Genomic DNA, 17,623 nt, shown 5'->3' on the forward strand with positions numbered 1-17,623 from the left:
CGAAATGTGGAGAATGAAGTCTCTTAACACTAATTTTTAATTGCCTTTACGAATATATGCGGGTGATACGCGGAGGCAAAGAAGTGTACATTTATTTAAATTGGACATATTTTATACCTATGCAATTTCATCTAATTTTTCATAAATTATTATTAAATTAAACAAAAAGTTTTCTTAATCATCAATTAGAGCGAATTAGCATTTTTTTAAATAAATAAAATTAATATAAATTTGTATTTTATTACGTATACAATTAAGTAAAAGAAACACATTGATTATATAACGTTAATAAATAACGAGATTGAGAAAAAAAAAGATGAGTGAAACTTGAAGTTTTAAACGATGCACTCCATGAAGGTATCGTATGGCACGGGCAAGGCAAATAACATTATTAACCGTTTGACTGCGCCGTATTATATAACTGCAAAACAAATATGCTGATACCCGTGCGAATATTTTATGTAAGAGTAGCTCTACAGTTTTAACAGAGGATTGAATATTAATTATGTAAACTAGTATTTACATGCGGCTTCGCTGGCGGGGGCAAATGGAAATAATTAGGAGTTTTGTATGAGTTATGATATATTCTAAATGACCCAGGTAACTCGGACCATAGGAATAGTGCGCACGAATAAAATGATGTTATATAGCCTATAAACTTTTTCGAGAATTTTTTTATACTCCTACTAGGTAGATATTACAAATTCTAAGTTAGGTAACAGTCACTCACGCTACATACAAAGTTTTATAATATTTTGATCGCGTGACAACTAAAATGACATTCTAGGAATGTAAAAGCTGTATTTTGTTCAAGCTACACTATATTTGTATAATGTAAAATGTTTTATCGACACTGTTGTAGGAAGTTTTTCAGTTAATTTTATAAGAATTTTTTTATTAGATCCTTATAAAAGATAGAATAGCATAGTTAAATCTGTCAATAATTAAAATTGAAAATAAACAAATGAGGCTTAACCACGCCTTTATATTGAACTGTTTGTTTTTTCATTTCAATATTTACTAATTACATTCCAGATGTATGACGACTTTGCGATTTTTGTTTTACATGACGATGACGGCATTCTGACGTAGATGACATGTATCTGGTATTCAAATAACTTTTTTCTCAGCTTCACGGAGATTACATGGTGAGTGGCGGTATTCAACGCCGCGCTTTGAACGTTATTACTGGAGTGAGGAAATGCAAATCATTCATTTTCTCGAGTGGAAAACGGATCCACAATAGTTGCCCTTACAGTCAGACCGCCCTCAAAGTTGCCCTGAAAATTCTTGCAAATTTCTTCCAAAGAAATATTTATATTTAGTTACATTATAGATGTTGCCTTTTGTACTCCAGTGAAACTGGGGATGCTACGTGATATCACTATAGCCATTGTTACAGATTTTTTGAAATGTTTTAGGTATATAGATATTATGTATCTTAAGGCAAATTTTAAATCTATATGAGATAGAGCTTAAATTAAAGAAATATAATAATTTTATTTATTTAAGTACTCAGGTAATTATTTTTTCTGCTTATGTTTATTTTTGTCTATACGAAAATAAAACATATTATTTGGAATTAAAAAAAGAAATAATGTCATGAAAATTACAGATTATTATAAAATCATATCATAAGAGAAATAAAACCTCCATGCGGCTAGGAGTAAACAGGAGTGTCTGTGAGTAGAGTGACTTCACGAACACGAAGCACCCTCTGGTTACCCTGCTACATGCGGGATACAGAGTGAAGCAAAAAAAAATTTCTGCCGATTGCGGAACAACAATCCACAACCGTCGCGCTTACACGACACGCTTACAGGCCGACGCCTTAAAAATAAGATCCTTACAAATATAAACCTATTTATTACCAACCAATAGCATATATAATAAACAAAAACTTTAAAGTAGTTATAAACAAATTATAGTTCTTCCGTCGTAGTATTATATTACAAAACGTAAATGACGCCCATAATGCGTCACTTCTATACAGTTTCAGTGTTCTTTTACAAAGGTGTTCTACAGCTACAGCGAGCTAAAACAAGTGGAAAGTGTTGCCATCTCGCATGACCAAAACAGTGCTTGGTTGAAGGGTAACGGGAAACCGGCTTTGTTTCGCTAGACGTTTATAATGAGCATGTGAATCGATGGATGGTTACGCGAGATGATATGGGAGATGTGTTTTACAGGCTCGTCTGTAGTGGATACAAATAGATCTGTATGGAACGATGTATTAGCTGGCGTCGAATTTGTGGCGGTACTAGTGCAGCGGCAAAGCGTCTGAATGCAAATACGATGGATCGATTCGATTCTCACTAAGGGTAATGTATTATTTTTATTTTCTTGCTCTGGTAACAAGACAAAGCGAGATCAAGCAAGATCTACACTCTACACTCAACTCGCAATGTTTCGAAAAGTAGGCGGAAAAGTGGGGAACGGCTGCTTGAGGATAAAAAAAGGCATGTTATTAAGAAATTGCCACAAGAAAGCTTATTTAAAAAAACAAAAAACAAAGACAATTCAACATAAAGGAGCTAGCAATGTTCGTAGAAATTATTTACATATATAAAATAAATATTAGGAAGCTATGTCAAAAAGTGGGGCTATCCCGCAATTACCCGTGCGTTATCGATATAATGCGCCATACAAATTAATGTAACCAGTTACTAATACCGTTACTTGCCAAATCAGAATGATTCAAGATCAAGATTAGACAGTTTATCATGAATTTTAACTCAGCATTTTATTTATAGATTCATTTGTACTTGGTTTTGTCATATATGATTTCTTTAAGGCCATCTTCCATTCCATATGGTACTGAGCGACTGACTGTAAACACAGTGGTTGTGGGTTTTTGTCTTGGGGTCTCGGGGTAATGAATTGTCTTAGTTTCCCAGCTTATTCTGTGCGACGTTAAGTTCCGATACTAGACACGTAGTTTGATTTGGAGTATATTGGTATATTCGGTGTTAATCCATAATTTGTATATATTTAATAAAAGAATATTGCAATATAATACTCGTTACAGTGAATTACTCGATCAATTTTAATTATTTTGTATCTTGATATTAACATATTACTTTTAGATAGGTCCACATATACGTATTCTTTAAATTTATGTTTCAGCTTCACTCTATATCTCGCAGAGAGCAGGATAGGCAGAGGGAACCTAGTGTAATATTCCCCACTTTCAGCCAAATCTTGGAGACATTGCGTGTTGAGTAGTGGAAGTCAACGACGCGCTTTGCCTCGGTACCAAAGCAATGAAATGAAAGTAGTATTTCATTTCAATTTCTCAAGTAGAAATTGAACCTACAACCTGCCGCGTTTCCCTAAGCGCTACACGCTTGTGCCTCTGCACCAGGACTGGCTTCTCTTTATGTTTTACATTAAATTATAATAAAAGGGCCATTTAAATAATATTCAATTTTAGGGTAATTCAATTCGAAATATTTCAGCAGATGACGCTATATTATAATGAATATGAGAATTGAGTGATATTTGAGACGCAATGAAACGCGGTGGGACTTGTTGCGTATTATGGGGTTACTTTAAATAGAATTTGGACGACGCCGATCAAGTTATAAATACATATTTTAGTGCACATTCACTAATATATGTATTGAGCTATTGACAGTTTTTAGTTATGCTAGCCAATATATAAAGAATATGATTTAGGAAAGTTATCCGTATGTTTTGAAAATCTGTCAAATACTAATATTATTAAATATTTCAATGTAACATTTTTATGCGTTTAAAAAAAGCTTCAAATTAAAAGTGTAATGACATTACTCTTTATTCATTATTCAAAAGTGCCGAAAGAAATTAATTGGATATTTCTTTCAGTTTCTCATTTTGGAGACGAAAATGTCTTAATGAGAATGGAATATTTTAAAACTAGGGTCCCAGGTTCTCTCTGTTTCCTGCTATATGCAGAATAAAGCTTAAAGCAAAAAGTATATAATTATTTCATTATTTTCAATCGAGCCCACAGCCATCACGTTCACAGTCAGACTGACTGACTCACTAAATGGTCTCATGAAAAAATATTAGTCTGTAATTTATGTTTTATCTATCATTTACTCATGAATGTTGAGGTACCCGGAGGAGTGAATTTTTATATCCTCATTCTTGTAACAAGACAAAGGCGGGGTTTAGTTCTGCCACTCAACGTCTTGAAAATTGGGCGAATCTCAAGTGGAGAACGGAGTGTCTTAACACTAGATTCCCTCTGCATTACATTGTCTTATGCGGGACAACTAGAAAATCCTCATAAATAAATAATGTCAACTATGCTTATATATTCAATAAATAGTAAATTATAACACAGTATTTGTTTTCACATTAGTTGGCTATCGTTTTACGGCATTAGGCTAATTATCAGGTCGGCTGATCGACACGCGATATGTTTGCATCTTTCCCACTCATTCTAGTACAGCTGTTTGTTTTATACCTAACTACCTACTGAGTTCTACCTTACATTATTTGCATGTGTTAGTCCTTGATAAATGTCAGATGACGGCAGTTGTGTTGTGGGTTCGATTTCCACTCTCCTTCTCTCTCTAGGAACGCAATGCCTCTAGAATACACCGGAAAGGGGGGCACGGAGGAGTCTTATTGAGAAGAATCTTAACAAAAGTTTCTCAGATTCTCTTTGTTACCCTGGTATGTGCGGAATACAGCTTGAAGCTAATGAACTATGCAAAAATATAACACATGAGAGCAATAAATATTATACATTAACACGTGTGATACACATGTACCTAGTTAAAGCTATCAAGTAGTTTCAAGGAAACATTTAAGAACATCATAAGGATATTAAGTGCTACAATTCAAATTACTTTAAATGTATTTTGTCGGGCATTGCGTGTTGAGTGACGGAAGTCAACGTCGTGTTGTGCCTCGTTACCAGAGTGAGAAAATGAAGAGAAAATGAGAAAATATTAAATATTCAATTGCCTGGAGTGGAAATCGAACCAACAATCTGTCACGTGTATAGTTGTGTACGTTACGTGTGTAGCACGCTTGTGCCTATGTTCCAGGACTGGCCACACATATACAATTATTCGTTTATTTTTTTTGCTTCACGGTCGGCAGAGTAAATCTAGTGCCAAAATCCCTCCAATTTTTAAGACGTTTCATGTAGAGTGAACGCCGCGCCATATATATGTTTAAATCAAATCAGCTTCACGCTGTATCCCGCACACATCAGGTTAGGCAGAGGGAAAGAAAGTAAGACTAGTGTTAAGACACTCCATCCCCCACTTTAAAAATTCGCCCAATTTTCATTGAATGTTCGAGATATTGCATATTCAGAGACAATGAAATGAAAATAATTCGGTCCCCTAAGTGAAATTCGTATACATAACCATCTCGTTCATAGTCATACCGCTACGACACAACCATATATATATATATATTGAAATATAGATCTCATATTACAAATAACGTAACTAATTAAACTTACAAAAGTTTCCATGTAAAAAGGTATCTTTATAATATCTAGTGTAAACTGTACGTAGCGTAGGTCGACTCGACTACGGCGCGGTGTCGGGTTGCCCCGCTCCTAAATTTACCTTCGCTACCGCCATTAAAAGCATTTATGTTATATTGAATATCACAATATCGACGTCGCGTGGATTGTGTTACTTGTTCGGTGTTGCCCGTTGCGACGTCAAATGGAGCTTTTATTTTATTTATTAGGCCCGCGGTAAGTTAGATCTTGTTATTATTATAAAGTACTAGCGGCCCGCGCGCGGCTTCGCTTGCGTGAACTACGTTATTATTAATTTCTGTCTCCATGAGTACCTACGTCCTATAAGTGACGTCCATGCAAAATTTGAGACTCCTAGCATTTGTAGTAACGAAGTTCCATAGAAACTTTCAACCCCAAAAACAACCCCTTAGAAGTCGAATATGCAAATTCCCGTCTTAGCGAGCACCTACGTCCTATAAGTAAGTCCTATGCAAAATTTCAGATTCCTAGCACATGTAGTTTCTGAGATTTCGTGATGAGTGAGTGACCTTTCGATTTTATATATATAGATACCTGAATTAGGGTCTTCCTTAAAACACAAATAGGTGCAATAAATGCAAAAGAATGATACAAAAGATATTTAGTAACAACCAAAGAAAGTGCTAGAATGGACCATGACCACCAAACATTAGATTTTGTTTCGTTTAAAAAAAATAACCATATAAAAGTATGCACAAAAACTTAGTATTTACCAAATTATATTAATTATTACGAATATTATCGGTTAAAGACCCTTTGTTTTTTGGAAAACTACAGTAAAATAATGACACCGGAGATGTATTCATAGAAAGATGCATGTACTATACATTTTTTATGAAATTAGCATGTACTTTATGTTGTTTTACTCCGTAGACAGATCACAATATCAAAAATTATAAATTTTTATTTTTGTAAAACTTAAAGACACATATTACTTTTATTTTTCCTACATAAAATCTCTTCAATATAAAAAATATCTCATCATCATACCTACTTTAAAAAATCTTTTAGAGCCTATACATAACTACAGTTCACCAATATTCAACACAACCCAAATAGTAAAGTTAGTTAAGCATTAATCTGGAAAACGTGAATCTAAATAATTCCACGATAATTAAAACGCACAGTATCCGCTACCATCGGATATATCTGACGGCGTCGGTGCTTTCAAATACAAATTTTCAGTATAATACGGAGTTTAAAGTACCTATGTTAATTAATATGTATGCATTTTGCTTTGCGGCAGAACCAAAATTAATAGGACTAGTGTAACACGGACTGACTGCTGTTACAAATCTGTGATAATAATTATTTTTTCATTATTTTTTAATAAAATTGTTTCTTAAATAATATATTATTATTCTATGGAATACTCAGTATTATTAAATATACTTGTAAATTATAAACAATAATTATAGATTTTTAGTTATCTAATGGTTTCCTCTGTACGATTCTGAAAAAGTTTAAAATTTGATAAGTGAAATTCAAAATATTCAACGTGACAAATCAATTATTTCTACTTCTATATTCTCAAATATTTTCTGTCTATTTCTTGTGACTGATTTTAAATTATTTATAGAGAATTCTTTATTTATTGTTTATTATTTTGATATATCTTTAATATAAAATATCTACGGGTTAAGGACTACGGTTTAGGTAGCTTTTCTATCTTCATGGCAAATAAAGCGTTTATTGAAGAGTTCATGTACATGTATTTAAAAAATGAGTTCTATTACGCTCAAAAAAACTTTTCCCAATCTGATTAAATAAATTATAGTGTTACTAAGAACGAAACCAATACCTGATGTTCTTTCTTAATTTTCCGTAAAATACTTAAAACAGTAAATAAATATCCATAATTAATTTCCGGCAAACAGAACATCACTACGTTATATCCTTACCCTATATAACAGTTACATGACGTAGTGATGTACACAGCATAGGTATACTTAAATATAGCAAGGTATACGAACTCACCGCATAATCCATGGTTGAGCCAAACAAATGGGCGTGCAGTTTTCGATGTCCGTGGTTGCGTTCGTATCGTGTTCTCATTATTACGCAACGCCGCGTAAATTGAGATAGCTTCGTTACTGCGCTAACTAACTGTGTTTCGGCCTGTTTTCTGATAAATTTCATATTGTTTTCATCAGTAGGCAGCTACTGATGATGTACGCTCGTTGTTAGTTAACGTACAGTATTGGTTTATTAATTGTTGCTTAATAGATTTGTTTAGGTGCATTTGTATTTTGTTTGTTTTTCAAATATACTCGTAGACAAGGTATAAAATAGTTTTTAATATGTTTATTGAGGAAGAATTATCTCGGGCTTAATTGCAAATAAGACAAATTAATATATTTATTTCTAAGGCGAGTAGGTAGTTGATTTTGCTTTATTTCGTGTTTTTTTTATTTTAAGACACTCCGTTCCCCACTTTTCGCCGTAATCTCGTGGCATTGCGTGATGAGTGGTAGAACTCAACGTAGCGCTTTGCATTGTTACTAGAACAAGGAAATGAAATTGTGAATAATTCATTTCCACGAATAATAATCGACACAAATATCGCATTGTTGAGCATGCTTGAGGCTCCGCGCCGCGACGACATCTACGGGCTTTTCATATGTTATAGCGAAAAGACGACGAAATAAAATGTTTTCTAATAATAACAAAGCTTCCATACATTTACATAAAAAAAACTTATCCACCTACCCACCTACCTACAATATACTCTAGATAGACACCAGTAAAAGAGTAACAGGAGACCAATTACCGGACATCGTTTGAAAGCTAACCTACCCAGCTACGTCACTGGCCTTGTACTTGTATTAATTAAGCACCGCTCGCATGTCAAAGCTAGGATAATGAACGTCCTTTAAGATGTGTCACGTGATCATTGCTGATGTGCTCGTCTTAATATTGTCCTTGGAAGTGGTCTTTGGCAGAATTGTTAAATTGTATTTCTGATGGTTCTGGGTTCAAGTTATGATTTTGCATCGGCAATGATAATTAAGAATAATTCATCTTCATATATTTTAACAAGGAACTTTTTGGGTGAAGTTTTCTTTGACTCATGAGTCATATTTGAATTTTGATGTTGTTCATTGTTCATTTATTACAATACGTCCTTAGAATGAAATGACCTAACAATAACTTTGAGAAAGAAGGGAATGTCTCAACACTGGGTTCCCTCTGTTTACTCGACGAAAAGAGTAATACTCATAGATAGATTCGTAAGTCAATATGTTTAAACATAAATTGTTGTTATGGTATGACTTTGATTGAACGTACTATTTTCTTTTCCTCTGATATCAAGACAAAGAGCGGCGTTCAGTTCCGCCATTCCATACGCATACGCAACGCCGCGGAGAATTTCCTCCTGTGTATCCTACTATGTGGGGGTACAGAGTGAAGCTGAAATAACATAAATTTATAAGATAATAAAACTTCCAGGAATAAAAATAAGACACGATTTGTTATTGTTATTAGTTATTGCATTCGTTTCTGACTTCAAATTTGTCATCGAAATATTCAGGGATTTAAATAATTGAACTACATTTATTATGCCTCAACATATTCTTTTGATGAACTAATTTTTATGTTTAAATAATAAATCTCCATTAATTAATTATGTTATATTTTTATTCTCCAGCTATAAAAGGAAAAGTAGGTTGCTTTTTTTACATAAATAATCAAAAAGATTATTATATTCGATAACTTTTTCTGCGTAAGGGCTACGCAGGCTGTATAATATAAATCAACATTAGTGTGATACTATAACACCAATCACAGTCCACATCTATCATCATCTTCTATTTTCTTTTTCTCACGCTAGTTACCGTTGTTATATTTTTTTGAAAAATATATGTACATACTTTTCAAAAAAATATTACTCAACAAAATAACAATCTATTATCAAAGAAACATTTTATTTTCATTTTTCTTACTTTAAATGTTAATATGTAGAAAGAGAGATTAATACGTCTTTAATTGCTTTATCTTTGCCCTTTTGAGAATTGAGGGGCGTAATTCAACTCCGCATTTTGTTGAGACACAAAAATGTATTATATATAAAAAAATCTCTTCTGCGATTAGCGTTATTAACTATAGCACCAGAAAAATATACGTAGGTATTATAAACGAAATTATTGGCATCATTCTCTCGTAGAGCCACATGACACACACCTAATCACTCTGTTGTCACACATTAACACTACTTTTGAAAACATTATATCTTTTTATAGCGGCACAGATATTTCTTGAATTACGTCCCGTTGTTCAACTCTTATAATACACAGATTCCAGGGCAAAAATGCCTAACTCAAACGTTGTAAAATAATTATTTTCTATATATATAGTTATTTTATATTTGAATAATTATGTTTAATACGATTTGAATATAAATATCATATTGCAGAGACATTTTCGTAATATATTGTTAGTTTCAAATATTTTTTTTATTCCAAAATATTGAGTTAGGTCAATCTTCCACTGGCGGCCTCATATATTCTTAAGAATTTATTAACTTGATAGCCGGCTATAAAATAAGAGCTAAGGAGGTCATCGGCGACCGGTCGTTTTACACAAATCTTGATGTTTAAATATAAATAAATGTAAAAAAATAATTTTTATTTTCGGTGTTGCCGTAGCTGAAGGCGTGATATGGCTCTTTTTAACGATTTTACATATAATCTAACACGGCGGTTATAGGTTCGATTCTCAAGGGGTATGAGTTATTTATATTCTTCAGTTTTCCAAAGGCTATGTCTTATTTCGCTTTATTTGTTTTGGTATTCCAATCAAGACAAATAAAAAACTTATGATTTTTTTATCACTCAATAGAATCAATAGAATCATAATTAGAATCACTTAAGAAATAAACATCGATGACACGTACTCAGTATGATGTAGGGGATTCCCGTTTTTCAAGTTTCACGTATTTTGTAGTTGATGCCAAAAGCTGCAATTAGTGTATTCTTTATAGGGGGGCCTTAACTCTAATATGTACCTATATTATTAAATATATTTTCATTATTTAAGTTTAAATCAGAGGCCGTGGTGGCGCAGTGGGGTACCGGCGGCGACGGTTTTGAATTTGATTTCTTCACCCCGAATGAATAGTATACAAAACACGACGTTGAGTTCAATAACTTAATGTTTCGAAAATTCGGCGGTGTTTTCTACACTGGTGTAACTACCACCTCTAGTCGACTGTATTATGAAATGAAATTAATGGAAAAACATGAAGACGCAAAAAAAGAAGCTTTAATCACCAAATATACCTACCATGCATGCATGCAACTTGCCACGTGCTACTGAAAATTACACCATAATTTTAATAGCCAATTGATATTTTATTTAATATAACGAATAATAGGTTAACCAGAACGAAATGGACCTTTGTAATACAATAATTAACTCTGCATTTACAGGAGTTTGCGGAAACCGCAATGAACGAGTTGCTAGGGTGGTACGGCTATGAGAGGCTCGAACTACGCAGATGGGCAGCGTCGCGTAATAAAGACTCTGATAGTCCAGAGCAGACAGAACAGAAGAATAAAGGTAATCTATACTTATATATAAAACTCTGCTGGTACTGAGTAGTCTGGCAGACACGGCGTGGAACTCTGTAATCTAAAATTGTCACTGAAAACAGAAATTTTCTTTTATAGTTGACGTATACGAATTTGCGGGCGGTCTCTAGTATTTTCTTATTACTTTATGTATTAAAGGTTTTTATAAATAACTCTCACATAAAATTAACATTTTTGTATTAACTTTTTTTTAAATTTTGTAATGAATGATGCTATACAATAAAATTGAAATACACGTGTAAAACGTCATTAGAGACGTTTTGCACATGTATTTAAAACACGTGAATGAATGAAAGAAAAACTAATAAATATAAGTTAACAATGATATTGCTTTTATAATTACAAACATTTGTAGTGTCAAAAAATACTACAAATAAACATATTGTATTTTTAAAAAAATCTGTAATGTTAATAAATACTAAGCTAGCAGTTCAAGCTTCCCCGTACATTAGCAATGTAGGTGCCTATAGTTTTCACGCATCTTTCGCTTTGCAGAAGCACCGCACAAGTACAGAAGTCCTGTTCTTAAGATTTAGCTAACACAGAATCACAAAATGAGTGAAGTAATTAATCTAAACAAAGTAATATAATAACAAGACAAATATTATTAAGCAAAAATGAATTATTTTTTACTATGAAAATGTTTATATGATAATGAAAAAATAGATATGTACCTTCTACATCAATACAAGTTAGTAAGTAAGCGATACACACAATTGATACGATGGATTGTTCCAAGAATAGTTGCAGCTTTCATTCCACGAACCGTGATTCCTAACGCACCCCGCTTTTTACCGGGAAATGGCGCCAAACGCGGGGCACAGATAATAATCTAATTAGATTTTTTTTTCAATTCAATGATGTTTTTCTAGGAATACTGTTATTCATCCTTGTTGTGTACTGTTTATGTATTGAACTATTTTTAAATTAAAATTAAATATTAATTATTAATTTAAGAAAAAAATATATAGGTAACGTAACGAAAAATCATTATTCAAATATTAATTTTCACACGTTGCCGTACGATATATTCTATATTGATATGTGTTTTGAACGTTATTTATGAATTTGATACTTCAAAGCGGGTTTACTATTCCTAATGAACGCTCGCGAAATTGTTCGTATATCGTATACCAAATACCACATTATATAAGATATTTCGTTGGAATAAATGTAGAACTTTGCGGTTAAAACGCGATGATTAACAGCGGCTAGGGTTACCTTATAACGTTACATAGGATACAGATAAACGTATTGTATTACCTACAGAGTGTTTTTGAAATTGAAAATTGAAAGGCGTTTGTAATTTGAAATATTAGTAGCTTTATGTTATTTAAGATTTTATATCGGTTTTCCTTTCGGGATCGGTGGAAATTAGAGTTTAAATTAAGTGGTAATTTATTTGAAACACTACGCTACACTCTTTTTTGAGACAAATAGATTATTTATATAAGAAAAGTTGAATTATATAAACTCTCGGCAAAATATTGCTATATAAGAGTATAATAAAATGTGTTTGCAAAAATCTTTTTAGAGAATGGTTACTTGACCTGAGGTATTAATTTTTGACTTTTTTGCATTCTATGGTGGGTTCATATTCTTAATCTTAGATTGAAATTTTCATGACTTTAGTTTTGGCGTTCAAGTTTGTGATGTCTTGCAAAATTATTACCAATAGATTCCCTTACCACTTAACACAAAAAAAACTTATCATAAAAAACATTTAAATCGTAAGCGTATGAAAAAGCGTAAGCGTATGAAAAATATCAATTAATCATTGAAATGTACCCAAAATGTATAATTGTAATAAATTTTGTAGTATTATATTGTTTTTCTTTGTCTTAGCATTCGAGAATGTATTAAAATTAATGAGTTTTTTCCTCAGCCTCAGATATATATATTATATATATATTACTATATATACAATAGCAAACAATACATCGTAGGTACAAGACATAGGCTAAAATAACTTAAACGAAAATATATAATTGAGTAGGTATGTTCTTCTGAAATAATTTTATCAAATATAAAGTAATAATTCAAATGAAATAATGACGCGAGAAAGGCTCAAATGTCTAACAAATCCGATCGGCGGTCGTTAGCTCACTACGGGATATTAATAAGGCCCATAACGAGATATCATTGTTTTTATTTGTAAACGAGCTTTAGTAATGAATGAACGCCTATCGTGTTACGGACTGGGCTACGTTGAAAATTTAAGCTATATTACTGAGAATATCTTTGTGCACTTTGTATATAATATATGTATCTGTTCAACTAGCTTTTTATATAACACGGCGTTGAGTTCCGCCAGTTAATACCCAATGATTATCTTATTATTATGTACATCATTAGACAACATACATTCCTAAAATTTGTATCAAATAAAGAAAATAATGTCCCTTCATCTTATTTTCAGCAGAAGAATGTTCGTGGTGCAACAAAAACATAACAAGCGAGAACGTAGCCCTGCAACAGGGGGGCGCTGTGTTTTGCTCAGAATTGTGCTTCAGTCAGTCTAGAAGGGCGAATTTTAAGCTTGCTAAAACTTGCGACTGGTGCCGGCACGTGCGACATACTGTTGCTTATGTAGATTTTCAGGTAAATATATTTAATGTTTAATATTAAATATTGATTAAAGATAACGGCCACCTTAAATAAAAAGCTACCAATTCAGTTAGTGCGAAATTTAAACATTTTTCATCTGATGCCAAATATCTATTCTTGAAAACAAAACATTATTAAAAGATTCTTTCTTTTTCATTTCAGGATGGTGCCACTCAACTTCAGTTCTGCTCAGACAAATGTCTTAACCAGTACAAAATGCATATCTTCTGTCGAGAGACACAGGCGCACCTTGATCTCAATCCACATTTGGTGAATGCTTCATCTTCATCTAACTTAATAACTCCAGATCTTTGGTTAAAGAACTGCAAAAGCAGATCAGTGTCACCTACATCAGAACGATCTACTTCCCCTAGTACACATAAAAATCAAAGTAGCGAAAAGATAGAAACATTTACCAGCCAAAGAAAATCACCGTTGCCGTTAATAACAATAGCACCTCCTGCAAAACTAATGAATCCTAAACCCCCAGAAGAAAGGCCGATACAAAAATCACCAGAAACAAAGAAAGACTTGAGGAACACAAAGATGAATTTACGAAAACGAAGAGCATCTAAATGTTCAGCCACTGTTACCTCGCAAACCGTACGACACAATTCCACACCAAAGGCACAGGATATAAAAATGCGGAGTCCGTCTATAGACGCGTCATCGCCGGCTTCATCAATTACAGTTGGTAATAATGTCTTACATTCGCCGCCAAATACTACAAATCATCCTATTCCACCGCCCTTTCCGAATCCAATGTTTGGAATGCCACCACCAGGTTTCTTAGAAAACAATCACATTAATGATCATAGACATCCTATGTTCGCGCCACGACCGTTTCTACCGGCAGGCATGATGCCACAAGAAAGGCCTAGGTTACTTCCCCCATTAAATTATCCACCGTTGGGCCAAGCTCCCCCTGTTACCGTCTTGGTGCCGTATCCCGTAATTCTACCCATACCTCTACCAATTCCTATACCAATACCATTGACGTCTTTCATGCAGGCTCATCGAGCTAGTAAGGTTAAAGCTGAAGCTAGCAACGATGATACCGAAGGTCCCTTAGATTTTACAATGAATGGTGATAAGAAAAAAAGTGAAGAAAATACTAGTGATGCAAATAATGAATCTTTGGACATAGAAATGAATGAACAAAATAATGATTTCAACGAGAGAATAGAGGATCTATCGAATGAATCTGTAGAAATAAATCCAGAACAAACATTACCGAAGTTTAAAATAACGCGGCTCGGAAATAAAATGGCGAAAATTGTTGCGAAACCACGTGAAACGTCAGAATCGTCTAGACCTTTAAGGAAAAGGCGGAGACTTGTCGAAGCCACTGAGGACGACTCACTTATACCTAAGTCAAGAAAAATTGTACAAGTGTAAATATTACTTTTACTTATGATAATGAAATGTATGAAATACAATTAATATAATATTTTCTCAAAAATATTTCATTTTATACTTTAGTCATGTACGCACATAATACAATTTACGTACAAAATTTAAAAACAGTAATAGGGTGTTTTAAAGTCAATAATAAAATGTAATAAATAAAAAAGCGATTGTAGATTAAAATGTTAGTTAATATATAAATAAATAAAACAAATACTCTCCGTCTGTATAAAAATAAGGTGCAATAGGAAACTAAATTGTATCAATTTAATTATAAACTATCTTAAATCGGACCTTGTCTGACTATAAATGTGACTCTGCTTCCGTAATAGATATAATAAAAAGTGTGAAATTGATTTCATTATAAATACTTTCAGCTAATAAATACATTAAAAGCATTTTCTCTTTAAATAATCTTTCATACATATCACAAAGCATTATAATTCGTATATACTTACGTATACCCTTATTTCTGAATCTGCTAGTCCTAGATGTAAGGTAATGTAATATCTCATTAAATTAATTAGAGAGCACTGTAAATGTGATATTAGTAATTCAATTATAATAAACTTTTAAACCAATGATGTATTTTTTCTTTTTTTAACCTTAGTCCATTTTTTTTAACTAAATCATTTAACACTTAAGTTATGGAGTTGAAATCCGATCTAGAAAAATATTAGCACATTTAACGAGCGAAGCCCGCAACTTTGTTTCTGTCGTCTATAAATAGTCAAATCCTGTTTATTCCGTTCCCATATTAATTTCGGGGACTCCTCTTTTGGTGTTCCCACCTAATCCCGCTACGTTTTTCATATTATTTTATTTACAATTCTATGAAATTTTAACTATTTAAATAGGTTAAATAACTAAATCAGTCAGTTGTCTCGCTCAAGGTTTTGTTTCAGTAACGCACCTGACAAAACATAATGATGGACTCTAAACGTATTCGGAAACATGAATATAAATCATTGAGTGACTGAAAATTTACAGAAAAAAACGATGTAATAATGACGATGTATAATATTAATATACAAATAAATTGTAATAAGCCTTTAATAATTTTACCGTGGTTTGATTGACGTTTGGCCAGTGGCGGATTAACCCCGTCGGAGGCCCGGGGCGGTGTCGTTGAATGAGGCCCCTCGACAGAATCATCAATCAATCATATCATCCGTGTAAATAACGTATGGAAGAAAAGAGGAATTTGTATCAAAGCCGAAATAAGAATGTTACGAGCACTGATATTCTCTATTACTACCATTCGATAGATAGGTACAGGTGGAGGCAGATCATCTGCTCTAGATTTAAAACCTGATCATTCTAAAATTCATTGTAAATTTTTACCAGATTATCTAGGACTACAGCCAGAGCGTCATCTGAAGCTTCCATCATAAGCTTAGCTCCAATATAGATAATAATTTATCATCATGAGCTAGTTCACACGCTATAGTAATATTAGTTCCGCGTATAAAATAAAATAGACTGAGATCCCAGGACCCTAGTAGACCCACGTCATTTTAGTAAAGCTGAAATTTTGTTAATTACTAGTGAGGCCCTTTCAAATATAGCGCCAATTTAAGGTACACGCTCACCTACGTTAAAGTAAAAACGCTCGTATTTAAATATATTTTTGAGAAAAATGTAAAAAAAAATATTATAACCCTGGTATAACCCTTTACGTAGGCTTTACTCTTGCCAGACGTCCTAAATATTGTTTAATATTGGGACAAAATACGTATACTTCTTCTACTTCTTCTTGGCATTAATCCCGTGCTGAGGGTTCTTTTGAAAGAACGTATTCGCGACGGCCAGATCAGACGCAATATAGGTTCTCAGAATATTTTCACCCTCTGTATTACGAAGTCCGTATCTAAATCCCCCGTGAACATGTTCATACGGCTCAGCCGCCTTACTGACGTGACTGTTCAAGTCTTCCCCAACAACAAACAACCATTTCGGTAGACGAGAGGTATATATAGCAAGTAGGACCTCTTCATTCTGCTTTCAGAATGACTCTTTTTTGGACACGCTACAGCCGGCCTGCGGCGCATAGGCACTAATTTAGTTTGTAGTTACGCCTTCAATCAGCACCCTTATACGCATCAAGCTATTGCAGCGACCATCAGCTTCAAGAAGCCAGTTCTGAAGCTTTTCAGAAAGAACTAATGCCACACAGTTTTTACCTGAGGGTGACCCGGTGTATAAAAGGCGGTAACCCTGTCCATTATTGCGAGGCTTATTGCCCTTCCAGCAAGCTTCCTGGAGGAAAGCACACTGGACCCGAAGTCTTATAAGTACATCTGCGAGTTCTCTACATCGTCCGGTTAGAGAGCCAATATTCCACGTTTCTGTCTGGGTACTAGCGTTTTAAGCAGTGTTCGTACTTGACACGTTGTTCCATATTAGCGGCGGATAGCGGTTTTTAAATGGAGCAACTGCCATTTGACTCCAAAACCACTTTGAAAAATTACGCTATAATTTTACAACAAGCACCCAAACCGAT

At 33.5% G+C, this 17,623-nt stretch overlaps 1 protein-coding gene across 2 annotated transcripts in view; it reads left to right on the forward strand.

Annotated features, from left to right (window-relative positions):
• The window catches only part of Sobp (Sine oculis-binding protein), a 28,565-nt gene extending 12,864 nt beyond the window's left edge, over nucleotides 1-15,701 (forward strand). The window contains exons 2-4 of one of the 2 annotated variants that reach the window (XM_085202204.1): nucleotides 10,945-11,074; nucleotides 13,529-13,707; nucleotides 13,876-15,701. In XM_085202204.1, the coding sequence (XP_085058330.1) occupies nucleotides 10,945-11,074; nucleotides 13,529-13,707; nucleotides 13,876-15,111 (1,545 nt within the window). In that variant the 3' untranslated portion in view covers nucleotides 15,112-15,701. Of the gene's footprint in view, nucleotides 1-10,944; nucleotides 11,075-13,525; nucleotides 13,708-13,875 lie in introns of both variants that reach the window. The other variant, XM_085202203.1, reaches the window with a different exon arrangement.
• The last annotated feature ends 1,922 nt before the right edge of the window (nucleotides 15,702-17,623 follow it).

Source organism: Heliconius melpomene, chromosome 18 (assembly GCF_056956725.1).
Source record: "Heliconius melpomene rosina isolate 202511_hmr_F chromosome 18, ASM5695672v1, whole genome shotgun sequence".
In the NCBI taxonomy this organism is placed as follows: Eukaryota; Metazoa; Arthropoda; class Insecta; order Lepidoptera; family Nymphalidae; genus Heliconius; species Heliconius melpomene.